Genomic DNA, 27116 nt, shown 5'->3' on the forward strand with positions numbered 1-27116 from the left:
GAGTTAGGTCCCAAAGATCGAGGTATACAAGAATGGAGAATCACATTATTGGAAGAGCTCCTTCTTAATTAAGATCCTATACAATTCATTGAATGCTAAATAAGAGCTAGTTGAATAGTTTGAGTAGATTAAAAAAATTAGTTAAATTAATTACTTGTAATAAATAAGTGTTGTTTTTTTTTAAATACTTTTGCTAATTAAATATCATTTGATAAAACATTTAAAATGTATAACTGCTATAAAAACCACTTTGAAAAAAATAGATAAATATGAGGGATAAAATGAATTTGAATCTTATATTTAGAAACAAATTAAAAGTTAAATCAACTCTTATATTAAGAAACTTGATAGAAGATTTTATGCTTGCTGCTAAATCGTTATTAATGCCACAGTTGTACATGTACTGTACATTACAAAGATATATAATACACACACGCAAAATGGAAACCTACAATTAATGTTCTAAGGATGTGGAGAAAAAGAACCAGACATGCTACCACTAATTAAGAAGGGTAAAATATTTATGGTATGTTTTTAATAAGGCAATGGTGTGAGGTTTAAAAAGAACTATACTTCGAGTTATGATCAAAGTAAACTCATCTATTAGCCCTTATAATTACAATCAGAGCAAGTAATACTTTTTTTTTTAATCTTTCAGGTGATTTGATTCCTTTTCTGATTATATTTTAGACTAAAAAACGGATATAAGATAATAAAATGAGCGCTGTGACTGTGACTTAAACATTGAGAAAATTAGGTAACTGCTGCATAAAGCTAAGAACCAGTTCACACCATAATACCTAGAAAAAAGAAAATAAAATGAAAAACTAAAAAAATGCAGGTTAAAGAAGGTAAGGTAACATTTCTTGGCACACATCCACATGGGCATAGAAAAAAGGACTAAGTTCTAACTTTTCTGGGTTAAAAAATCACCACAGAAAAGGAAGGTTTCAGCATTGATTTGATGATAGATCAAAGCAAATACAAACAAACTGAGATAGATTGAGAGAGGGGGGGGGGAATCAAATCCTCTATGATCAACATGTATTCACACATATGTATTCAAAAAGGGAGACAAAAGATTATTTTTATGCTGATCATTTTTTTCCTCTCCCTAAAGTTTTAAACATAAAATCTTAATTTATTCTATCTCTTAAATTTATGAGTTTTTTCCAAGTTAAACTATCTCTATTGGTTATATAAGTTTTCATCAAAATAATAGGTTCAATGTAAATAACTAAAAAGGTATTCTAAGAAAATTAATACATACTTTTATAAATAACTATTTTAACTAATTTTTTAATTTTTATAAATTAATTATTCAGCTTAAGATAAGAGCAAGTATTCTCCTCTCTCTCTCTCTCTCTCTACAATTATTACTCTTGTAAATATAGAGAATCCGAAGCTATTAAAGATGGGCACTTATAAAGTTATCGAAAGTTTTGGAAGTTTCTGTGCTTAGTTTAGTGTAATTATTTGCTTCTGTGACTATAAAATTTGGCTCACACTTGTGTTTTCTTTACTAAATATTATTGTGAAGTCTAGTTAATTAGAAGAAGGTGGCGAGGAAGAATATAATGGGGAAGAAAGGGCCGTGTTATCATTGTGGAATTGATTGTAAGTTTCCATCTAAGTTTTTTGTTCTCAGTTTATATGAGTTCTCATCATTAATCCTTCTTTTAATTTTATGTTCTTGAATCTTAAATTCATTATTCGCTAAAGTATTTCGATCAATTGGCTCATTAGATTTGTCCCAATTTATCTTGTACTTCAATAAACATGAATTGATTAATCCCTCAAGGCGAATTCAATGTTTGGGAGTTTTCTTTCTCTTAACTTCAGAGCAATATATAGTGAGTTTTTTTTTTTTTTACCAGAGAATACATAGTGAGTTTAAGTTTTTAGTCCATTTGCCTTAAACATGAATTTGTGTGATTCTTGTAATATTTCATTCATGAATGTTTTGTCTTGGATAAATAAATAATAAAAAAGTTCACGACTTTTTTTTTCCCCCTAAATGCATGCTTGGATTATCATTTCATTTGTCATTACTTATTTTTCTTAAATACATGTTTTGACTATCATGTGTTGTGTCATCCTCCTATAAGACATCCATAAAATCGAACCATCATTTGTCGCTACGTATGACTTTAATAAAAGAAAAAAAATAAATAATCAAAGAAACTTAGGAGTACTCTTTTAAATGCATTTTTTTTTATTATCATCTGCCGTATCTCTTAAGTACATCCAATAAAATTATATTCTTGTTTATTACTTATTGTTTTCTACCGTTATAATAAATGAATGTTTTGACCATTATTTTTTGTGTTGCCCCTTTAAAAAACATCCATAAAATCAAATCATTATTTGTCTTCACGCATGACTTTGATATAAATAACTAAATAAGAAATACTTACTCTTATTCATAATTTTTCTTCTTTTAATATTATTGTTATATCTAAATCTTGTTTTCTAAGTTTTAATTTTGCTAACGTAGAAATGTTAAATATTTATAACTTGTAAGTACTTTTAGTATGATTATCATCTTCATATCTGTGAGGGGCGTCCAATAAACTTACATCACTGTATGTCATTACTTTTTTTTTCTAATTTTTTATATGCATGTTTTGATTATCATTAGCTGCGTCTCTCCAAGTATATTTGATAAATAAGATTATCATTTTGTCATCATGCCTAACTTTAATTTAAAAAAGAAAATAATAAAAAAATTGGTAAATATTTTTCTGAATAAATACATTGATTATCATTTGTTATATTCATGGACATCAGATAAAATTATATTATTATCTGTAGTTACTCTTAACTTTAATAATAAAATGATCAACCCATCAATATAATGTGTGTGTGTATGAAGTAGAATAAAACTTATTATTCTACTATTTATTGATATGATTGTTTATCGCTTTATTTTGCAATCTGAATTTTTGTACAATAATCTTTTTGCAATGTCCATAAAATCTCAATTTGATTTTATGTAACCTTCATGCAAATTACTCCCTCTGTTCCTTATTATAAGAGACAAGTAACTAAATTACGTTGATAAAAAAAACAGTTAAAATTAGTTGATGACAATTAATGTGCAAAAAGTATAATGTTTTTTCCAACAATACCCTCATTAATAAGGAGAGAGAGTATGAGAGAAAACAACTAAATTATTAAAAGAAAGAGAAGTGGGAAGGAGAGAAAGTATGAGTTGAAGACAAAATAAATAAGAATAAAATAAGAAATCAATACAAAAAAATAGAGACAACTTTTAAGTATCTCTTATATATAGAAACATGACATAATATGCACAAGAATATTGTGGTGCACACGTTATATTATAAGTAAACATGAAAAGGAGATTTGAAAAGTATTATAATCATGAAACTAATTAAAACATTTAGATAAAAATAAAATAGATTTGAGATTAATTTTAGATAATTCGAATCCATAACTCTTTTTTTTTTGGCCCAACAATTCGCATCCCTAACCCTTCTTGAAGGTTATTACAATATATGTCGGCAAGGAAAGATCCCAAATTAAAGTGCGAATTAATACATGAAAGAACACACACACACACACACACAAAATCTATTTTTGTTAATGTGATGATAAATAGAAACTAATAGTAATAACGTGCCTGCAATGACTTCTCACCCTAGCCAGTTGCTGAAAATTGCTGAAAATACTGATAAAACCATCCACTCTGTAAAGGAATGGACTTTCAGCCATACTACAGCTAACAGAGATAAACACATTAACTATAATTTGTTTCGATAAAAGTACATTTTTAGTCTACAATGTTATATAAGATTTTATTTTAGTTCCTTAATTAATTTTATAATTAAAATGTCTTTTTAATCTTTTAATTTCATCCTCACCTGTTAACAAAAATATTGATATTAAAATTTCAAATATTGGCCAAATATTCTCAAATGCAGAAATATTAAGGTTAATATTAATTTTCAAAATAAAATAATTGTTAGAAAAAGTTATTATTTCATATTTACCGTATAATAGAATTCCATTATTGAAATAATACTTTATAAAATTAAAAGATTAAACTAAAATTTTAATTAAAGTTATGGGACTAAAGGTAAACTTTTGCCAGTTTATCACTGTATCTATCTATCTTCCATGTTGCAATACTGGATGCAGTCATATGGAGAGTGTTAGAGTTGTTCAAACCAGCTTATTTGAATTACATATGTATGTAGCTACTCCAATGTGGCGTAATGGACCAACAGAGAAGCCGGTTCTGTGCAATGCATGTGGATCAAGGTATAGGTTGTGGGGATGCCTAGACAGCTATATCCCCAAGCATGCCCTTCCCCCGGTGAAGCCGAGAAATTTATATAGCCCAGCCAGTGATCATCTTATCAAGCATAACCCCAAACAATTTTCCTTGGGCAATTCTGTCATGTCTCCCCTAGGTACATATACCTCTTTCATTTATTTTCTTAATTAATTTCATTTCATATTCACATATACATAATTCAATTAAAGAACCAGTGGCTTTATAGCTACTGAGTGATATGGAAAGTCCCTTGTTAGGAAGGGGGTTCAATCCTGCTGGCGTCCTTAAACTATTGACACTTATCATTCTAAATTCAAAGATTAAAATAAAACTTTAGTTAATGTAAAGAACCAGCGAGTATATATGGTACACACATATTGAATTTTTTAAAATCAATATGTACATGTTATTTAACAGAAAGTGATAAGGAAAAAAGCGGAAGCTTCTGTAATCTATCCACGACTTTTCTTTTAATTTGTTTCATGATTTCTTTCTGACTCTGGAGATAAACCCATTACATTAAATTTTTAAAGTTTTTCTGTAATATAAATCATATAAATAAATGCTTATTTATATAGTTTACAGGATATAGATAGAGCCATGATATTTAATTAACTAGGGGCTATACTTATATAATATCCTTCAAACCCAGTGTGCTTTGGGAATAAAAGTGTTAGAGAAAATAATGTTAATGAAAATAACCTTAATTAGCTTAGATATTTTATATATTAATTGTCCCAGGTAAGTTGAACCCAGCAAGCTCATGGACTTCTTCACCAATCCCTTCGAGGAAAAGATCAGAGACGTTGCACGAGAGGTTGACAGAAATGGACAGGTTCAAACTGCAGATTCAGAATTCTTGGAAACAAGATAGCAATGGGAAGAAGAAAAAGAAGCAGTCTTCATCATCTGCTGCCTCTTCTTCTTCTTCCTCCTCCTCCCTACCAGAAGAAGATGTTTTAATAACTCAGAAATTGACCAACCATATGATACCCAGTAATGAGATAGGACTTGGAGGCATGCTTCTTAACCTAGATTAGGGAAAATAATGAAGGATCATCATCCACATTATTATCTTCCGCAAAAACATCCATATCATATCTAATAAATCTATAAGACGTTATTGTTCACAAGTCATAAATAGTGAAACCTATCATATATAGGGTTCTGTGTGATTAATGTACAAGCCTTACTATCTATCTGGAGGTTACTTAGCTTATACTTGTGATTGTATCTTCATGTGACCAGAATGATGTTTGCTGCCGAAAATGTTGCCTGCATATATTGAACTTAATTAATTATATTAATTTTATATTATAATGTAGTGCCACATTCGTTCCTTAATATAAGAATTAGTTAGAATTTAATTTGATTCTAAATATAAGATCATGACTTACTTAATCTTCAATATTTATCTATTTTGTCATCAAATAATCCTTACAATGATTGCATATATTAAGAAGTTTATATGAAAATATATTTCAATGCACATAATTAATAGGAATATTTTAAAAAAAATAACATCTATTTATTATAAATAATTAACTTAACTAATATTTTTTTTAATATTTTTAAATTAGTTATTTAACATTTTAACTCTAATATTAAAGACGGATGTAGTATATCCTCTGTTGCATGTTGCTATTAAAAATATGTAACATTATTCTCGCATCTATGCCGGTATCACGTCCAATAACAATATATCCACTAATACGTCTTAAATACGTATAAGAAAATTATCAAAATACTTTGTCTCTTTAATCTTCGATACGTATCGAATATTTCTAAAGTCCTATTCAATATTTTAAGATATTTTGTGAAATAAATTCTATTGAAGATTACGATATCAAAGCTCTTAGATTGTTTTTTAACCCTGCCAGAAATACTTTCGTTACCAAGGAGATGAGCTTTTTTTTTTTTTTTGGTAGCACAAGGAGATAAGCATTGATGGCGTTCGAATTTTGGAAGTGACAAGTCTCCCTGTTGATCAAGCTATCTCTATAAATCACAACAAGGGGACTAGGCAGTATCATCTACGCAGACTACGTTTTTTTTTTAATATTCAATATTATTAATGAAAAAAAATTCAATATTATTAAATGTTTTATATTAAAGTTGAGAAGATGCAGACGGATAGAGACTATAAAAAAGAATAATATAACTTTTTTTATTTGTTCAAAATACAAAAATTGTTAATTTAAATAAACATAAATATTAAAACTTCAAAAAATAAGTATCTATCCAGAATTTTATTCTGATTAATTTGCATTGTTGATTTAAATTATAGTAAAATTAAAAATAAGAAGAAAATGGATATATTAAGCCTACAATAAATCAAATTTGAATGTTGATATATTGCTTTATCCTCATGTTTCTCAACGGATAAATTTTTATCAGATCAAATTTCTCAACAGATAAATTTTTATCGAATCATTTTTTTAAAAAAAAAATCATACAACCTTAGGTTTCCCTAGTTTAACTAGGACTAAAATTCTTATATATAGCTTTGTTCGTCAATCGTACCCCTCACTCTTAAATCTCAGGTCTTGCAAATTAGCAGTCTTCTTTATAAATCTTGACCTCCTTTTAATTCTCCTGTTCTGATCCGTTTATTTCTTCATCATGGGAGCTGGAGCTGTAGTTGCCGATAATAATAAAGCTTACCCTGGTAAGCTCACCTGGTCAGTTTTCAAAGCATGTATTGTTGCATCTATGGGTGGTCTCATCTTTGGATACGACATTGGAATTTCTGGTAATAATCAACATCTCTCTCTTTGATCTTCTTCTTGTTTTCGCATTTTTTAATCTCATGGGGATCTTTTTTTTATGTTCCTTATTGGGTTTTAATTTCTGAAACTCAGGTGGGGTGACTTCCATGGATTCATTCTTAGTTAGATTCTTCCCTTCTGTATATCGGCAGAAAAACTTGGACAAGTCCACCAATGAGTACTGTCAATATGACAGTCAAATACTGACTTCATTCACCTCTTCTTTATATCTCGCGGCTCTCTTGTCCTCCTTGGTGGCATCCACTATGACCCGCAAATTTGGTCGCAGGAACTCCATGCTCATCGGCGGCATTCTCTTTTTCGCCGGTGCTTTGTTAAATGGCTTCGCTTATGCCATTTGGATGCTGATCCTTGGCCGCATGTTGCTTGGCTTCGGTGTCGGATTCTGCAATCAGGTATCCTTCATTCTAACCTCTCTCTCTATCTATAGTTCTGTCTTCATATTTCACATATACTTATCTTCATGAACTAAAGTGTTCTTATTATTATTGCAGTCTGTGCCATTGTATCTCTCTGAGATGGCCCCGTATAAATACAGAGGAAGTCTGAACGTCATGTTTCAAATGTCAATTACTATTGGTATTTTGATTGCAAACGTGTTGAACTATTTCTTCGCCGAGTTGGGTGGTTTGGGGTGGCGTTTGAGTTTAGGTGGGGCTATGGTGCCGGCGCTTATCATCACCGTCGGCAGCTTCTTCCTTCCCGACACTCCAAACTCCATGATCGACCGAGGAGATAACGAAGGAGCGAGGGCCAGTCTCGAGAAGATTCGAGGAATCAAAGAGGTTGACGAGGAGTTCAGAGATCTGGTCGCGGCTAGTGTTGCGTCCAAGCAAGTAGAACATCCATGGAAGAATCTGTTGCAGAGAAAGTACAGACCCCAGCTCACTATGTCCATCATGATCCCTTTCTTCCAGCAACTTACAGGCATCAACGTCATCATGTTCTACGCTCCAGTTCTCTTTAACTCCATCGGCTTTAAGAGCAACGCTTCTCTCATGTCCGCCGTCATCACCGGCTTAGTCAACGTCGTCGCCACCATGGTCTCCATTTATGGCGTTGACAGGTGGGGAAGACGAGCCCTCTTCCTCGAGGGAGGAATCCAAATGCTCATATGCCAGGTATATTAATATTATACACACACACATATTGGTTCTTACTTTTAAATTCAAGTTTAAATGTTCTGATCTGATATGGTTTTGTGGATGATGACGCAGATTATAGTCGCAATCTTCATCGGAGTAAAGTTCGGGACCAATGGGAATCCGGGAATGTTGCCGATATGGTATGCGATAGTGGTGGTGGTGTTCATATGCATATACGTGTCTGGGTTTGCGTGGTCGTGGGGTCCGTTGGGATGGTTGGTGCCAAGTGAGATTTTTCCGTTGGAGATTCGATCGGCGGCCCAGAGCGTGACGGTGGCTGTCAACATGTTGTTCACTTTCGTGGTGGCTCAGATATTCGTGACCATGCTCTGCCATTTGAAGTTCGGGCTGTTCATCTTCTTCGCCGTCTTTGTGGTGGCCATGACTGTGTTCGTCAACTTCTTGCTCCCTGAGACTAAGGGCATTCCCATTGAGGAGATGGCTAGAGTTTGGAGGACACACTGGTTCTGGTCCAGATTCGTTGACCATGAGCATGACGTTAAGCCGTCTTATGTAGTAGATACCATAATTTAGTTGTTAGTTTTTCCTTCCAAGTTCCAACAGACTTTAATTTAGACCTTTTTTATGCTTATTTCCTGTTAGCTTCATGATCACTTTTATCTTCTGCTTCTTCTTTTTTTAAAAATGTTACAGTTCACTTTTATCTTTTACCCATGCAAACTTGTTCTTAGCTAGACTCTCTCTTCATGTAAAGAACATGAGTAGTTCCCCAACATATGAGTAAATAAAAATTTGAATTTATATTTTATAATTCTAAGGGAAAAAACACTTGTGTGTCATTTATTAAATACATAAATAAATAAATATAATACATATAATTATATATTTCCTTTATATTTTAAAATTTAAAACATTTTACAAAAAATAATGAAATATTTATAGTTATTTTATATATGTGTGCGTTAATATGAGCAAAGAAATTAGAAGTATCGCCTTATTTTTTGCTTTCCTTTTATGTTTATTTATTTTTGATATTTTGATAGTGAGCGCGTAGCTACTATCTACCTTCCCTGTCGGCATTGGAGAGTGACGTTGCACCGATGGCCTGTGCGGACATGTCTTCGGTCTTACTCTTCCTCCCTCCAAGCATTCTTCCTCTCTCCAATTTCGCTGAATCCAGCTTGCTCTCTCTCACTTTTATTTCTCGGCATGGATTTAGCAGTTCATCCGAAAAGATCTGCTCTGGTCAATCCCTTTTTCTTCGCATCATTTTTCTCAGTGTTCTGTATTTTCATCACCACCGATGCTTCCATCCATTTCTACCATGATGAGCCCTTCAGAGAAGTCGGTAATGCTTACCTTCTCGCCGGAGGTAGTGAAGGTTTACTAGCTTCTCTCATCGCCACTCCTCTGTCAGATAGGAGGATCCACGATGGGCGCTCTTATATCCGGTAATCTGTCCTTCTTTGTTTAAAAAAAAAAAAATCATGTGGATTGAACTGAATGGGACGCTGATCACTCATCAGACATAAAAGTTTGCGTATTGTTTAATGTTGAATGTCGTTTGGATTTGATTGGTATGATGAGTTAAAGAAAGTTGGAAACAGGGATATGCATTTGTGCAATTTTCCTGTCCTGATTAGAGCGGGTTGGCACATCGCACAGTCTGAAACACAAGACCTTGGGTTTGTCGCATTTTTGGGACGTTCATTTTTTGCTCTAATTTAAAATGTGCTGTTTTTATCCCAACTAAATAATATTTGTACTTGAGCAAGGCTAGTAGTTTGATGGTGAATGGGTCATTTGGATTGGTTGAACGGAGTAGTTAGTTAATGGTGTAAGATTGAAAACAAGGAATGTTAACTTGCTAGGTTGCTTTGCTAACTATTACGGGTTTGTAATGGTTGATTTTGTAGTCGTTTACTTAGTCTAAAATCTAAATAACTGAGATTGGTTACTACCCGTTTGGTTGTTGGAAAGAATAGGAATGGAATGGGGTGATGATGAGTAAAATGGACTAAAACAATAATGATCGTAGATAGATTTTTGTAAGGGGTGAGGATAAGGATTGACATGCATAAAGTCGTGAATCTATATTTCTACTTTTTAATGAATGATGATTACCGTGGGAGATCCATGGTTATGATCAACCAAACACCATTATATTGGAATAAAATCATAAAAGATATGCTTATTTTAGAGTAATGGGAAAGATCCTAGGAATCCTAAGTAGTTGAAGCAAACTGGATCTTCGGTGGTTAGGAATTTCTACCCGGCCCGTGAATGCGCTTAATAGAAGTTTCCAAGAGACTGAATTTGTGATTCAGTCGTTAGAATTAGAATTTGCTGAAGGTTCAGAGATGGATGATACAATTGACTAATGGAAACAGGATGGAGAGGGAGTCTGACGTTGGAGATTTGGTTTACCTGAAGTCACGTCTTCTGCAGCGGAACCTACTTAATAGTTCTTCCTTTAACATTCTAGATGCAAGCTTCTTTGGCCCTTTTCTACTGGTAAGAGTATTAGGAAGGTTGCTTATCAGTTGGAACTTTCAAATAATTGCAGAATTCATTGTATTCAATGTCCCACTTCTGAAGAAACGTGATGGCTATCTTAAACCAGCCAGTACTATTCTGCCCCTGACTGATTCTCAGGGCCAATTTCATACGAACTGGAAGCTACTTGTCACTCAATTACTGATTCACTTGAGCATAGCAAAAGGAGAAATGCTTCTTGGGAGCACTTGTCAGCAATAAAAAATCCATTTCCACGTTTTATAAGACATTACCTATAGATCATCACTGGGGTAAAGGATGGGATTTTTGAGGCGGAGATGATTGTTACATATAACATATGGATCATTAATTGTTGATAAGAATAGGCTGAAAGGCTCTGTATCATTGGTTGTTGAATTGATTCAATTAGTTTTTTCTTCTTCAGCAAATTATCTTCACATTACTCTGGAATGAAAAAGTAGAAACTGAACAAATCGGTCATTTGCTTGTGCACTTAATATTTCGTCTTTTGTCTGATTTAAGTGGTCTGCTAGATACTCACGGTAAAATTTTGGGAAATACCTCTTAATATTTCTCATAATATTATCGAACTCCTTATGTAGCATGAGAACAGGTGACTACGTGTGAATTTTTGAAGGACATTCATATTCATGATTACAACCACTGCTAAAGCATGAACAATAAATGTGACCGTACCATTCATTGAAAATGCTGCATATTGCTTGTAGATCCCTCCCTTCTTTTGTCATAACTCACAACACTGACTTTATTGTGGGGCTGGTTGATAGATTTGAGAATATCACCTTTTGGAGAAGCAAAGCTGCTGCTGATGGGCATCGACCAATGGAGTACAGTACTGGGTTGGTACAGGTTGTAATTTTTGAGGCAGCTGATCGTGATAATATAGGTGGTTCTGCTTATGGTGGCCAACGAGCAATTTGTTGTACCCCTGATTTAGCTGAAGTGGAAGGTTGTAAGCAAGGGCAAGTTATTAGGAGACGTTCTGTGACTGACATTAATTGGCCCATCATTTTAAATGTACATTTCAGTGGGAATTACTTAACTGCAATGCTAGATGATGAAGTTTCCATCACAAAGACTGGAATGTATAATTTGTTTTTTGTTGCATGTGACCCCAAACTCAACGAAACAGTGATGAGTGGCAAGACAATCTGGAAAAATCCTGATGGGTACTTGCCTGGTAGAATGGCCCCATTAAAGAATTTTTACATATTTATGGCAGTTGCTTATTTATGCCTTAGCATGATTTGGTTCCTTCAGTACTTAAGGTTTTGGAAGGATATACTGCTACTCCAGCACTGTATTACTGCTATTATTGCTCTTGGATTGTTTGAGATGCTTCTTTGGCATTTTGAGTACGTCAATTTTAATGATACAGGAATCAGACCTGTTGTAGTCACTACTTGGGTTGTCACTGTTGGGGCTATAAGAAAAACTATATCACGGCTTATTATTCTCTCTGTTTCAATGGGCTATGGTGTTGTTCGGCCTACTCTTGGTGGTCTTACCTCAAAGGTGCTTTTGCTTGGTATAACTTACTTTCTGGCATCGGAGTTACTGGATATTACTGAATATGTGGGGACCATCAATGACGTCTCAGGAAGGGCAAGGCTCCTTCTAGTTCTTCCCAATGCTTTCTTGAATGCATTTTTGATAGTATGGATTTTCACTTCTCTTTCAAGAACACTAGAACAGTTACAGGTAGCCTCTCTCTTATTCCTTTCTTTGCAATATCCTACCTTTAAGTTATTGTATTTAATTATAATTCTTAATGTTCAGTTTTTGGATATCACTATTGTTTCCTTTTGCCCTCCTTCTGCAGGCAAAAAGGAGTTCTGTTAAGTTGGATATGTATAGGAAGTTCTCTAATGCATTGGCTGTAACAGTGATATGCTCAGTTGCTTGGATAGTTTATGAGGTATGACTTATAATCTACATGTTTAATATCACACAAAAACAGTATCAGCTGGTATTTGAGTTTCACCAATTGTATTTTGCATTTGTGCTTTGTTTTATCCAAAAGAACACAAAGAATCGCTCAATGTTCAGGAATCCAACAACTCATACACGAATGCCAACCTTAGTCAAGATATGAGATATTTATGCGTTTTCTGCATTCCCATTTCTTCATCTCTTGTAAGCTAATGTGATAAGTTTTTCCCAGAGAACGCCAGTAACAAATCTAAATATAAAAGATACGCAAGCAAGTAAAAGGGAAATGCTGAGATTTTTGGTATTAAATCAAAATATCTGAATCAGAGCTACAAATGTTCCAGCGGTGATTCAGTTCAAAAATCCTATTCCCTCACAATAGATAACTGAATATGAAAATGACTAACCAAGCCGGAGCAAGGTCCTACTGGCCTCCCGTGAGAACCAGTCCCAACAGGTATAACCCGCATCAAAAGAAAAACCTCGTACCCCCACAAAAGAAAGCTGGTCGCCTAATATAAGCAGCAGCGAACATTACAAAAAGTACCTAACGAAATGTCAACGTCTACAGCCACCCTAACTGTCAAACCTCTAGCGCTAGTGTCCCTAGACTTTCCTTTTATAGGTCTGAGCAAAGGCGTTGACTCTATCATAATGTAAAGGGCTCCATTTTTTATCCTTGAATGTTTGTTATTTTCTTCTGAGAATGTCATTGTATCTTCACTGAGATGCTTTCGGTGAAGTTGATAAATCAATTGCAGCATTTCCGGTAACATCTTGTAAATTGTGGAGTAGGATATGCATTTTAATTTCTGGTTTCGCTTTTTTCAGCCAATTCATCTCTCTTGTTTGTCTTTTCTTTCTACTGTAATATTGGGCTGATAAGCACCTAAATACCGTACTGATAAACACAAGGAAAGAAATATCTTCTAATAGAGAAATGCAGCAAGAATCTCACGGCACTCACTAATAGACCAAGGGAGAATCTCCAATTTAAGAAAACACTCTGTAATATTTCGATGCTTTATTCATGTGCTCAAGGGCTATTTATAGCAGCTTACAGAGGTAGAAAGAAATCTAATGAAAATCTGGAAAGTACTGATAACAGAATGATAATTCCTAATTCTACGGGAATGGTTATTCCCCCTTATTTCTCAACAGAAAATACTGGAAGATAAATCAATAATTTTCAAAATAATTCAAAATAAAATCAACTCAAACCCCCTTGATTTTCTCTGGTTCGTTTCCTAGAATATGTCCACTTCACCAACGGTTTCGGTTTCTGGTGGGTACTATCATTACCCCCCCTTCAAAGTTCGACTTGTCCTCAAGTTGAAACTGTGGAAATTGCGTAGCAATTGTGTCATAATTCTCCCAAGTGGCCTCTTCTATAGGGCGGTTAGCCCATTGTAGCAGTAACTCTAGTGTGTTTGGAGGGGTCCAGCGATGATCTAATACTTTCAGCGGTGTGAGGAGTAATTCCAGTTCAGATGACAAGGGTAGTGGGGCTGGTGTAATTGGAGCCTCAAGTCCCACAGCTGGTTGTAACAGGGAAACATGAAAGACTGGGTGGATTTTGGAGTTTGAAGGGAGCTCTAGTTCATAGGCCACTGGACCGATCCTTCGTATGACCTTGTAAGGGCCAAAGAATCTGGGAGAGAGTTTTTCAAACCGCCGTTTTGCTACAGTTTTTTGTCTGTATGGTTGAAGGCGCAACCAAACAGCATCCCCAGGAGCAAATTGGAGATCCCTCCGGTGCTGGTCCTCTTGTTGTTTCATACGGTTTTGAGCTTTCAACAGGTTGTCTCTGAGGATCCTAAGCATGGCATCCCTCATTTCTAGCTGTTCTTCGAGCTCCGCAACAACAGTTTCCCCTTTTACATAAGGTAGGATGGAGGGTGGATCCCTACCATACACAAGTTTAAATGGTGTGTTGTTGGCGGCTACATGAAAGCTCGTGTTGAAAGAATATTCTGCCCAACATAAATAATTACTCCACATTTTAGGCTGCTCATGAATGAAACAACGGAGATAGGTCTCCAAACAGCGATTCACCACTTCAGTTTGACCATCGGACTGTGGGTGGTAGGCGGTACTCATATTTAAGCGGGTTTGGCTCAGGCAGAATAGTTCTTGCCAAAACGTGCTCAGAAAGAGGGAGTCATGGTCTGAAACGATCGATCGGGGCATACCATGAAGCCGTACTATTTCTTTGCAGAATAAGTGAGCCACAGATTTGGCTGTATAGGGGTGCGAAAGGGCTATGAAGTGAGAATACTTGCTCAGGCGGTCTACCACGACCAGAATCACATCAAAACCCCTAGACTTTGGTAGGTTGGTGATAAAGTCAAGGGATATATCCTCCCAAATCTGTTCTGGAATAGGGAGTGGTTGTAGTAAGCCTGCAGGTGCCAGAGTTTGATACTTGTTCTGTTGACAGGTCACACACCTCTGAATATAATGCTTCACATCTTGCTTCATTCTTCGCCAATACAAATGAGCACATAACCGTTTTAATGTTTTCAGATAACCTCCATGGCCCCCTACAGGAGGAGAATGGGCTTCCTCCATCAACTTAGCTCGCAAGGTGGAATGGTGTGGAATGACCAGGCGGGATTTATAGTAGAGTCTGCCATTCACGAGGCTGTAGTTAGATGTAGGATTGGAATTATGCTGCAAATCATCAATTATAGCCTTTGTCTCAGGATCTTCCTGTAACGCCTGAGGTAGCTGCTGGAGTTCCTCCACCATAGGAATGACAAGCTGGAAGAAATCAGCTTGTTGGGGCCGTCGAGAAAGGGAATCAGCAGCAGAGTTGTTTTTTCCTAATTTGTAAGTGATAGTAAAATCGAACGGAAGTAGTTTAACCAAGAGCCTCTGTTGAGATGTAGTTACAAGGCACTGGTCCAACAAGTGTTTCAAGCTGCTATGATCAGTTTCCACGAAGAAATGGTCCCCAGTAAATAGTGCCGCCACTTTTGGAGAGCCAGAACCAAGGCAAGTAGTTCTCGATCGTATGTGGATTTGTATCGGTTGGTAAAACTGAATCCTTTGCTAAAGTAAGCAACCGGGTGTCCTTCCTGCATCAATACAGCTCCTACCCCATCCATGGAAGCGTCACAAGCTACCGTGAATGCCTGCTGGAAATTAGGAAGTCTCAAAACAGGGGTAGTAGTCAGCGCTTGCTTTAGAGCTTCAAAGGCTTCCTGTGCACGTCCTGACCAAGAGAAGGCATCCTTCTTGGTCAAATCAGTGAGAGGTCTAGCAATCATCCCATAATCCTTGACAAAGCGCCTGTAATAACCAGTGAGGCCCAGGAATCCCCTTAGATCTTTAACATTCTGAGGCGGTGGCCAATTAATTACTGCTGCTATTTTTTCGGGACCACCTCCACGCCATTATTAGAAACAATGTGGCCCAAGTAATCAATTTTTGTCTGACCCAGGAAGCACTTCTTGGCATTAGCATAAAAGGAATGCTGCTGTAAAATCTGAAAAACACAACGGAGATGCTCCAAGTGTTGTGGAAGGGAGGAGCTATACACCAGTATATCATCAAAAAATACAAGTACAAATTTCCTTAAAAAGGGTCGAAACAAATCATTCATGACAGATTGGAAAGTGGCAGGGGCATTGGTAAGGCCAAATGGCATTACTACAAATTCATAGTGCCCTGAATGAGTTCTGAAGGCAGTTTTCGGAATATCAGATGGAAGCACAAGTATTTGGTGATACCCTGACCGTAAATCAATTTTTGAAAAATAGGCAGCCCCATGCAATTCATCCAGCAATTCATCAATATTAGGAATAGGATACTTATCTGGAACTGTCAGATGATTAAGCCGGCGATAATCAACACAGAGTCTCCATGATCCGTCTTTCTTACTAACTAGTAGAACTGGACTAGCAAATGGACTAGAACTGGGTCGGATAAAACCACGTAGCAGCAATTCAGCAATTTGAGACTCAATCTCATCTTTTTGATAGTGAGGGTAACGATAGGGCCTCATATTTGGGGGAGAAGCATTCGGTAATAGTGTAATGGAGTGATAATGACCACGGGCCGGGGGCAAGGACTGCGGTTCACTAAATACCTCTGTAAATTCATGAAGGATGGTTGCTGTAATCCCGTGTGACTTCCTCTCCTCCTCTGATGCTGGGGTCAGGATTAAGCTGTGTAAATGAACCGTGGAATTATTTTCAGGCGTCACCCCTTGAAGCTTATATTTTTTGCCGTCGACCCAAAAAATCATAAACATCCTGTTCCAGTTGGCTTCCACGGTATTCAGAGAGGCTAACCACTTAATGCCAAGCACCAAATCTGAACCTCCCAGAGGAAAGGGAAAGAAATCCTGTTTGATGACCAAGTCAGAGACTTTTACTTCCAAGTTGTGACATACCCGATTACACTTGACGGAACTCCCATTGCCAATCTGAACCCCAAACACCGGGACTTGTTGAATCGTGAGCCTCAGTTCGGAAACTAAAGCCTCTGATATGAAGTTGTGGGTTGACCCACTATCAATTAAGATCAGAACTTTGCGCCCCCGTAGCGAGCCTTGAAGCCTCATAGTCGACGTCGATGATTTTCCCAGAATTGCATTGAAAGAAATCTCTGCGTTACCCTCCCCCATCTCCGTGTCTGGTGTGTCTTCTAATGGAGGTATAACCTCTTCTCCCTCTTCGGTGATCTCCAGGAGTGAAAAAGAGGATCTGCAGCGATGACCAGGGCGGAATGGCTCTCCGCAGCGATAACACAACCCCTTCTCACGGCGAGCTTGGCGTTCTAAATCCGTGGAATTGCTGCGCTCTGGCTGCCGCAAGCTCGGCAGCGTGTTGCTCCTCGGTGGGTTCACAGAGGACGATGGAAGTGTTCTGGAGTCACGGGCACTGGTTGTGTTCGTATGAGAGGGACGGTTGTGGGTCAGATATGTATTGGGCTTGGGCCCACTGTTCAATTTCAGCTTAGTCTCATATTCAAGAGCTAAACTGGTCGCCCTGTACACCGTCCTTGGCTTGTGAAGACGCACGTCCGCCTTCAATTCTTCGCGGAGGCCATTGATGAAGACCCCGAGTAGGCAGTGTTCTGGCCAGTTTTTGACCCGAGATGATCTACGAGTGAACTCCGCGCGATACTCCGAAATCGTTCCTGTCTGTCGAATGCTGCAGAGGAACTCATCTGGGTTTTGGTACTCCGGCGGTCCATATGTTTCTTGGAGCGCCTTCACAAGTTCGTCCCAATACATCACCGTGCGTTCATTGTTGACCCAAGAGAATAAATCCAACGCGTCTCCCTCCAGGTACATAGAAGCAACTTCGACCTTCATCTCCTCTGGTGTGTCATAGTATCTAAAATATTTTTCTGCCTTCAATATCCAACCCCTCGGGGTCCCCTCCACTAAATTTCAGAAATTCAATCTTCGTATATGGCAGTCGACGTTTATAAGCAGCTTCAGGGTCATCTTCGCTGTCAGCTTCCCAATGAGATCTGTACGCCCCCCTTCGATTTCTTTCAGATGCTGCCTCTAGAGTGGCCACCCTGTTGGCCAATACTTCCAGAGTCTCCAATCGCGCAGCAATGGTGGTCAGAGGATCGCCATCAGCAAAAGGATTTTCAGATGGGTTGGTGGTTCTGGAAGATCTAGTTTCAACCATGGCTCTGATGCCAATTTGATAAGCACCTAAATACTGTACTGATAAACACAAGGAAAGAAATATCTTCTAATAGAGAAATGCAGCAAGAATCTCACGGCACTCACTAATAGACCAAGGGAGAATCTCCAATTTAAGAAAACACTCTGTAATATTTCGATGCTTTATTCATGTGCTCAAGGGCTATTTATAGCAGCTTACAGAGGTAGAAAGAAATCTAATGAAAATCTGGAAAGTACTGATAACAGAATGATAATTCCTAATTCTACGGGAATGGTTATTCCCCCTTATTTCTCAACAGAAAATACTGGAAGATAAATCAATAAATTTTCAAAATAATTCAAAATAAAATCAACTCAAACCCCCTTGATTTTCTCTGGTTCGTTTCCTAGAATATGTCCACTTCACCAACGGTTTCGGTTTCTGGTGGGTACTATCATGGGCGAATTTCTCAGGCCCAATATTTCCCTCGGACTTATCAATATGTTGCATTTACCATGTACTACAATCTTTTCTGCAGGCATACTTCAAAGCTACAGATCCTTTTAATGAGCGATGGCAGAATGCTTGGGTTATTACAGCTTTCTGGGACATTAATGCATTTGCATTGCTGTGTGTTATATGTTATCTCTGGGCCCCATCTCAAAGCTCTCAAAGGTGCATTATATTTGTCAATTTCTATGAACTTAACATATTTTGTCTCAACGTTATTATTTTCTGATATTCCTTCAGAAAAATATTTTACATTTTATTACCTCAAACAAAAATTTGGTTATGATCTTTGAAAGTATAACCATCTGCTAAGGTCTAGAAATGAGGGGAAATATATATTATAATGAAAAATTGCGGACACAATGCTCTCCTTAGAAGATCTTCATTTGACAGGCAAATTTGTTGGGTTGGATGGGGGAGGCATAATGGGTTTAGATTCAAAACAGCAACAACATCTGACTTTTGTTCATAAAACATAAATGAAGATCAACTGAAAGTTTAGATTTATTATGAGGGCAGTGGCAGGTCAAAAATTTATCAGATTGGGCAGAAATAGGGAATATGTCTGAGATTTATCAGAAAAGGAAATGCATTTGTCGAGGCAGACTTTAGCTGGAGGATCTTTTGTATCTGTACTCTACTACACATTTGTCAGTAGAGTTGATGCGTTTTAAATCAGTGAAGTTTTTAAGTTCTTGAAAGGATGGTGCTGTGCTTATTGTAGTTAATATGTTTTGTTGCTTTTCATGTTGTGAAGTCCAGTTCGAATGGCTTGGCAAAGAATCTCAATGTTCATTCATATCCTCTTGTGCATGCACAGGTATGCCTATTCAGACGAAGTGGGAGAAGAATCCGATGATGAAGAAGCACAGTCTCTCACAAATGGGAAGCCACAAAGCGAACTAAGTTTAGCCACGCAAGAGAAGAATGTTGGAGGTGAGAATGCCTCATCGGATCAAGAAGACGACCCTGAGGAAGGCAAGAGGGAATAATACTGTTTTGCAACATAGCCTTACTACAACCCTTACAAAAACGAAAAGGCGTTGAAAAATTTTGTTTTAATAGCGTACCAGAGTGGAACAGCAGTGTCATATTCTTTCATTGTCATGATTAGAATATTGCTGGTAGTTCTTTCGTCATATATGTAATTAATGTATAGCATGCACTGCAAAGGTTGATAATGAATTCATATTATACGCAAGGCCTTCTCGTCTCTATGCTGTATAGCATTGTTAAAGTTGGTACTTATTTTGTAGGGAAAATTAGCACTCCCTATACTTCCAAGTTTTCGTAATCTACTGGGTATAAAATTTGTCTATTTGAAAGTTAAATCATGATCGTTTATTCTGTTTGTACTCTCCGATTCTAAATATAAGATCTTTATACACACTATTAGTATAAGAGTCTTATATTTAGGACTGGAGGAGTAATTGATTTCCTTTAACTAGGGATATTCACGACATCAAGATAACCCCGTCTTGGTGCATGGGAATAGGACAAATTTTCGTCCCATATCCTAAGGGCATTTGAGTTCTAACGTCTTGCCAATTTGTTTTGTTTTCAGGAAAAAAAACATTATATATTTGTAACATACTGAATTTTAAAGCCTTGAAAAAATAGATCAATAAATGTTTATGAGGTCCAAAGTAATTATTTTGAAAGTTAGAACCTCAAATATATTTTTAATAGTTAAAAAGGCTTAATTCAGGTGAGAAACTAAGGGAAAAATAAATATTTTCATAATTATTTTTTCCTAAATCTTCAAGATAATATTTCATAATATTTTTCCCAAATTTTTTTAGGTATTAAATGATTATAAAAATTATTTTTCTCAATTTGAAAATAAACCTCTTTTTCTTTTGCCAAAAAAAAAAAGCCTCTTTCCATCAAAGAGTTCAAGCCCACTTGAAATCGCCTTGACTTGTCTTACTTACACCTTGGGGCTAATATCAAAATTAAACCAAGGATTGTACTATAGGCACAACCTCGGGTCGTTTCACTTGTGGAGCCGAAATTATGATTCTAGGTTAACTAAATGCCATGAAGATGCAGATTGAGTGGGAAAAATTGGGGGTTTTCATTAAAACTGGTAATTGAGATAAAATGCAATAGCAATGTAAATATATTTTTGGATTTTTGGGAGATTAAGATGAAATGGATGGAAAACAAGTGTTTCAACAGTTAATAAAACCTCTTAAAAATGGATTCTTGGCAATCATAGTTCTTTTAAGATATTGGGAGTTTCGCAAATTTATTAGGTTTTCTTCAGAACAACTTCAATAACTCATTGAGTCTAATGTTTAAATCAATGAACTTCATTAATGAAAACATTGTTAAGCTTACCTACTGTGCAATTTAAGAACGATTAATGCAAATGGTTCAATGTAACAGAAAATCACCTCATCATCAAAACATGACCATGCAAGATGAAGAGAATCAAGAGAGTTACAAGGAACATATATGTGACTACATATATTTAAGCATAGGATTCAACATTAACCAATCCAACTACAAATGTAAATCATTAACTAATGATTACAGAATCAACCAAAGTATCTCACTAAGAATTTACAAACCCTAGACCTAGGAATTCATAAATACATAGCTAGAAACTAAGATGAAACTAAAACTCCCCTTTGAAACTCTTAGAACTCATGCCAATCATCCATCTTCAAGAGCTAGAAGAAGCCTAGCCACTCATGGTATACTGAAGCGTCTCCAATGAAACTGACTCAGTGTTTCCCATGGGTGAAGGTGACAGTGGAAGATGGAGGAATTAGGGTTTGGTGAGAGAATGATGAGAGAAAAAATGTAGATGATGGCTGAGCTATGAATGAATGATGTCATTTACACGAAAATAGGGTTTCTAAACCAGTAATGGGGTGTATTGGATCGGTTTATGAGAGTGGGTAGGTAAAATTTCCGAAAATGGTTCAGGTCTGGGTTGCTGATTCGAGGAGTTCGCCACGGCGAACCTTGGCTGAGAGCACTTTTGCTGAAGTAGTGTCTTCGCCGCGATGAAGACAAAGTTGGCCGCGGCAAAACCTGGCAAAGTTGTCAATCTGTCTTGTGTGCTAGGCTTCATTGATCTTCACTCTTGGCTCTTCTTCTTGAGTGTCCTGAAATAAAAAGAAATAGTTTGAGGCATCGATTGTCCCAAAAATCACTTAAATATAATTAGTAAATAAATATGACAATTTTACCCTCAAATAGCACTAACTTAGAATAAGGACCCTCAATATCAATTAAGCACAAATATCATTAAAATGAGCCAAAAAGTGTAACAAAAATATGAAAAAAGTCATCAATTAGTATAAACAATTTGAGCTCAATCAAAATTCCCCCACACTTAGACCTTTGTACTCCTGGACAAAGCTCAAATGATTCAAAAAGATACAAGTGCAATGAGAAATACTAACATGATTAAAGATGATAGTAGAAGATTAGTAAGAAATTCTCACGGAGATTGACAACGATAAAGTAAAGACATGCTAAGAAAATAAACACTATGGACGTTTAATCCAAAAGATTGAGTAAAAGATATTTATCTCACAGATATGTGTTTAGCTCTCAACTCACTTGTTTTGGGATTATTTCACTTCAAGTCTGTTCAGTTCAATCTCTACCATAGGTTTGTAATAATTCTACCTTTCCACCACAAGAACCACAAATTGCAAATCAAGAGGACTTGGGGCTTGTAAATTTTAGTGATGGTCAAATGAAATGGATGGAATAAAAGAGAAAGTGAAATTTGAGTACAAGCATAACAATTATTCTATCCATGCAATAAACATAAACCTTATTGAAGAGAGAAGCCAATAATAGTATAAAATTTTTTTTTTTTTTTTTAGATTACAAAACTGACTCCTCTTCCTCCTCTTCTTCTTTTTCTCTTTTTTTTTTCAAGGCCAAAACAGAGCAAAATACCTACAATTTATTTGCATGCATGTACTCAAAGTGTAGGTCCAAAGGGGTTGGCAATGGTAAGGTGTTTGGGTTTTTGTTTGGGCAATAAGGGTTTGGAAACAAATGCCTCTATCATGTTCACAAAATGTTGACTCATCAAGCTTCGATTAAGAATTAGAGCAAGTTCTAGAGAAATATGAAACTAAACAGATTCACATAATTTAACAAATTAAGGCCCAAATATCCTTCTAGCAAGGCTAGTATCTCAATTAATCAATCTAAAGGTTTAAAAACGCATAATCCTATTTTCAAAGCATACCCTCAATTACTCTTTGTCAAAAACAGTGAGGAATGACTAGTCTAAGTTCAACCATCATTTAAAAGTATGGGTAGGTTTTCTAAAAGCACAAGTATGATTTTGAATTTCCAATAATTTTAAAAATGCATGAGTATTAAGAATCTAAGCTAGGAGGATTTCCATACGAAGAAAAATAAAACTGCAAAGCATTTAAGGTTTTTTTTTGCTTCGCCACGGCCAACGAAGGGGTTTGCCGTGGTAAACCTTAACCGAAAATCAAAACCTGGCGATAGGCCTGCTTCGCCACCGCGAAACATAGGTTGGCCGCGATGAAGTGTGGCTGAGAAATGAAACTAAAAGAGAAAGAAGCGCTTTGCCGCAGCGAAGGTTGATAGAGAGACAAAATGCAATGCAATTTTCAAACTTCCCTGAAAGTTAACCTCAAAGACTTCAAAAATGCCACAGATGAGTATCTCAAGAACACCTAAAGAGTTAGAATGGATGCATGATGAAGCACTTGCTGAAATCAAAAATAGAGGTCCCTCCCCCACACTTAAACACAACATTGTCCTCAATGTTTAAACCAGTACAGGCAAACCAAACACAAAGTGAACCGGAAGTTGTGAAGTCCAACTGAAATTGAAGCACAACACATCGAATTCACAAAAAGAAAGGAAAAGGTGATAGGTCACATGCAAAACAAAGAGGATACGGAAAATAACAGTTGGGACCAATGTAATTGTAACAGCAAAATGAAAAGGCCATCAGTAGCCAAACAGTTAAACAACATCCAATGTATCACAGAAATGAAAATACCAAAAAGCTTAACAAGTAACCAACGACACCGACTCAAAACAAACATAAAGAACAAGAAACAAAACAAAACACAAAGAAAGAACTACTATTATGTTCCAGTATCATCTGCCCCAGACCCAGATGGTCCTGTACCAGAAGTGCCCGCTCCAGATGTCCCAGCTCTGCTCTAAGAGTCTTCCTCTTCGAGAGGTAGGAGGAAGTTCAATCGGTCAGCAATCAGAGCATCCACATGACGGTTGTAACGTCGGTCTCGATCATAAAGAGCATCGCGGTCCTTCTGCCTCTTCATCTCACAGAGGAGGGTGACTCGCAACTGGTGGACATGGTCTGCCAACTCATCGATATCATTAGCTAGGGTGTCTAAGGTGACAGGTTCAGGAGCTTATGGATCTTCCTGCCCTTCTTGCCTTCAAGAGTTGGTGCACTGGCTGCATGCATTGCGCTAACATCATAAACAGGGTGGAAGGGTGGAGGTGGTCCAATGACAAGCTGTTTAAGGCAGTCATACCAAAACAAAGGGGCTGGCTCAAAGTAGCTGTCATTGTTGTACTCGGGGACATTGGCAACGCGAAAAAGGTCAGTGACTAGGTGGGAAAAATGATGCTGTTGGTGAGTTTGGGGGTGTTGAAGGCATCATGAAGGGCTAAGTAAACGGTGTCGGCTACATCAAAGGATCGGCTAGTCATGAGAAGGTAGATGTAAAGGGCTTGGTGCTTAGGAACATTGGCTAGGTGGGTGGTGGGTACTAGGTTGTTGTAGACAAAATGCAGCCAAGGGCGAGCCTCAGGTCAGAACTCGAATCGCTTAAGGTATTGCTCAGTAGTGCAGGGGCGATGCCAAGTGGCTCCGTGATGACACAAGGTTTGGACCACATCATCAAAAGGGTAGCTGTCTTTGTAAGCCGAATAACCCGAATGGCGACAAGGGGGAAGACGGTAATGGAAACGGATGTTTTCAGCGGTAAAGGAACAGCGGACAAGGACATTGCGAAAGTCAACGATCATGGAGCCATGGAATCGGGCATAGGTGTAAAAATGGCGAACAAAAGCGTCATTACCCATAGAACGTTCTTGGACCAAACCGATCAATTGGGAGGCACGGAGCTGGCGGACAAAAGGGTGATCAAGGGGGTTTAAAGGAAAAGGTCGCTCCTGGATAAGAGGTCTCTGGTCAATCTTTTGATATAACTCCTCAAAGGTATACTCATCCCCAGAATCAGATTCAGACACAGGCGCAGGATTCTTAGTACAAGGCATACTCTGAACACAAGAAACAAAATACACTAAACAAAGACCAAACAGACAGCAACAAACACTACCCCAGAAAAACCAGAATTAACAACTCGGGCAATAGCAATTGGCTATGTAATTATTCATAGGTTTTCAATTTTACCAAAAACTTTCAAAATTGAGTAAGAGAATCAAAGAAAAACAAAATGCACCATAAATCATTAGATAGCCTAAGAGCTACATAACTAAAAACTGAACGTAAAACAACCCAACCCAACAACTAACCAACAGAAAAGAATAGAGACCAACAGACCAAAACTGAAAACAAACTAAAACCAAAGAAAGAGCAAGGGAAAAAGAGGTTCATAAGTACTTAGGATCAAACCAATGCTAATGCAATAATAAATTTATCTATCAAGAATCTTGAGATGTGTATGGGCTGGATTGCAATCACGGTAAATATATTGCAACAAAGAGAGTTGCTAAGCAACCTTATTCCTAATTCTTGTAGAGAAAAAAATTAATGTAAGGTTATCTTTTTTAGAAGTGATAAAGAGTTATCGTTAATGGATGCAATATTTTGGTATCAAAGCATCATAAACTCATCCTCACCCTTAAACTTCTAGATTCAAAATTTAAGAAAAGACAATGTGTGTCAAAGTATGAATTGCATGAAGAAGATAATAAATATAAAACCTGTAGGTGAACTTTTAACAATATTCTTGGGATTCATAAAATACAATAGAATTAGGAGGAGCCTTACAGTAAGGGGTGTGGCAAAACGATGTGACAGTTTATATTTTGCTACTGTGTCTTTATTAGTTGGACTATCATATTTAAATATGATAATAGTATTTTACAAGTTGTAAAAGGTTTTTGCAAGATCAATTAATTTAGATATATTTGATGTGGGCGATATAAAAAAATATATCTAGAAAATTGTTGAAGGTATCAGAAGATATAAATAAATGTATTCCTATTTTAGATGATGTTTGGACTCTTATTTTATTTTTTCATAAGAGGTTGGATTTTTTGTTTTAAATAATGGTATTAAATTGATTTTAACAATTTTTTTTTAGAAAGTTTGTCATATCTCATATTTTAAGTTTAGAACAAAGTTAAAATAAATTTAATAAATTCTGATACTAAAATATTATATACATTATTTTTTTATTCATTTAATATACATTTAGAAAGTTATAACTTAAGTAAAAATGAGTTTAGTAGACTTTGATATCAAAATTTTGCTTCCATCATTTATACCCAATTGATATATATATATTTAAAATTGATATGAACGATATGACATTGGTATCAGAACTTGCTAACCTTTATACTTTTAAGTTTATAAATTCAAAATTCGAATATGACGAAGCATGTCAAAGTATCAAGAGTAAACAAATCAAACATATAATGAAGATCGCACCATGTTAAATAAATTAAAAATAATAATTAGCTCATATTAATGATTGGTCTTATTTATGGTTAGTATTTTGAAAAGTAAGGTTATGTCATATTAGAAAATTTAAAACTTAACAGTTAGCCATATATTTTTTAAATCTTCTAATTTTAATATAGCTAGTTCCATTGTTGATATTAAAATTTTAAAATTTAAGAAACTATTTATGAACAATATATATTAAATTTAATTTTTAATTACAATAATTAATATAAAAGTATTGTTGAAAATTAATAATATTGAAATTAAAAATTAAAAAGATATTTTATAAACTCTCATTCATTCTCATTTAATGAATTTTTTTTATATGGAATGAATATTTTTGGAAAAATGATAGAAAAATGATTTCTAAATTTCAAAATCTCTAAGTAATCACTTAAATAAACAAAATTTCAGTCTAGGTATAAGTGATTAAATCGAAATTTGTAAATTTACTAAAATAATCATATTGCTCTTTTTTTTTTTTAAATACCAAGCACTCTCATCAGCTACTCGATCGCTGGATCTCCGGTGCCAGTGGCGGCTGCTAGAGTTTAGAGTCACCGCAACTCTGATAGCCAATTGATGACTGGTTGTCGGAGCTCTGACGATTGATACCTT

General features: G+C 36.1%; 3 protein-coding genes across 3 annotated transcripts; all 3 read left to right on the forward strand.

The window, feature by feature from the left end:
* Window positions 1–4228: 4228 nt before the first annotated feature.
* Window positions 4229–5340, forward strand: LOC114756195 (GATA transcription factor 27-like). Its single transcript, XM_028945113.1, has 2 exons — window positions 4229–4436; window positions 5042–5340. Exons 1-2 carry the CDS (start codon window positions 4229–4231, stop codon window positions 5338–5340), a joined length of 507 nt encoding a protein of 168 aa, XP_028800946.1.
* Window positions 5341–6922: 1582 nt separating this feature from the next.
* LOC114756196 (sugar carrier protein C-like) lies at window positions 6923–8768 on the forward strand. Its single transcript, XM_028945114.1, has 4 exons — window positions 6923–7052; window positions 7162–7484; window positions 7584–8210; window positions 8307–8768. The coding sequence occupies exons 1-4, from the start codon at window positions 6923–6925 to the stop codon at window positions 8766–8768; spliced, it is 1542 nt and encodes a 513-aa protein (XP_028800947.1).
* A 535-nt stretch (window positions 8769–9303) lies between these two features.
* Window positions 9304–20020, forward strand: LOC114756205 (transmembrane protein 87B). Its single transcript, XM_028945137.1, has 5 exons — window positions 9304–9646; window positions 11501–12434; window positions 12556–12651; window positions 18837–18973; window positions 19629–20020. The coding sequence occupies exons 1-5, from the start codon at window positions 9405–9407 to the stop codon at window positions 19798–19800; spliced, it is 1581 nt and encodes a 526-aa protein (XP_028800970.1). The 5' UTR covers window positions 9304–9404; the 3' UTR covers window positions 19801–20020.
* The last annotated feature ends 7096 nt before the right edge of the window (window positions 20021–27116 follow it).

This window comes from Neltuma alba, unplaced genomic scaffold (genome assembly GCF_004799145.2).
Source record: "Neltuma alba isolate B1F8T4 unplaced genomic scaffold, ASM479914v2 tig00010376_pilon, whole genome shotgun sequence".
NCBI lineage: Eukaryota > Viridiplantae > Streptophyta > Magnoliopsida > Fabales > Fabaceae > Neltuma > Neltuma alba.

Bases quoted from the DNA above. Each gene is read 5' to 3' on its own strand.
- LOC114756195 (XM_028945113.1), top strand. From the start codon at position 4,229: ATGTGGCGTAATGGACCAACAGAGAAGCCGGTTCTGTGCAATGCATGT. The intron at 4,437-5,041 runs GTACATATACCT...TAATTGTCCCAG, and splicing joins TTCTGTCATGTCTCCCCTAG to GTAAGTTGAACCCAGCAAGC.
- LOC114756205 (XM_028945137.1), top strand. From the start codon at position 9,405: ATGGATTTAGCAGTTCATCCGAAAAGATCTGCTCTGGTCAATCCCTTT. The intron at 12,652-18,836 runs GTATGACTTATA...TCTTTTCTGCAG, and splicing joins TTGCTTGGATAGTTTATGAG to GCATACTTCAAAGCTACAGA. The intron at 18,974-19,628 runs GTGCATTATATT...GTGCATGCACAG, and splicing joins CCATCTCAAAGCTCTCAAAG to GTATGCCTATTCAGACGAAG.
- LOC114756196 (XM_028945114.1), top strand. From the start codon at position 6,923: ATGGGAGCTGGAGCTGTAGTTGCCGATAATAATAAAGCTTACCCTGGT. The intron at 7,053-7,161 runs GTAATAATCAAC...TCTGAAACTCAG, and splicing joins ATACGACATTGGAATTTCTG to GTGGGGTGACTTCCATGGAT. The intron at 8,211-8,306 runs GTATATTAATAT...ATGATGACGCAG, and splicing joins TCCAAATGCTCATATGCCAG to ATTATAGTCGCAATCTTCAT.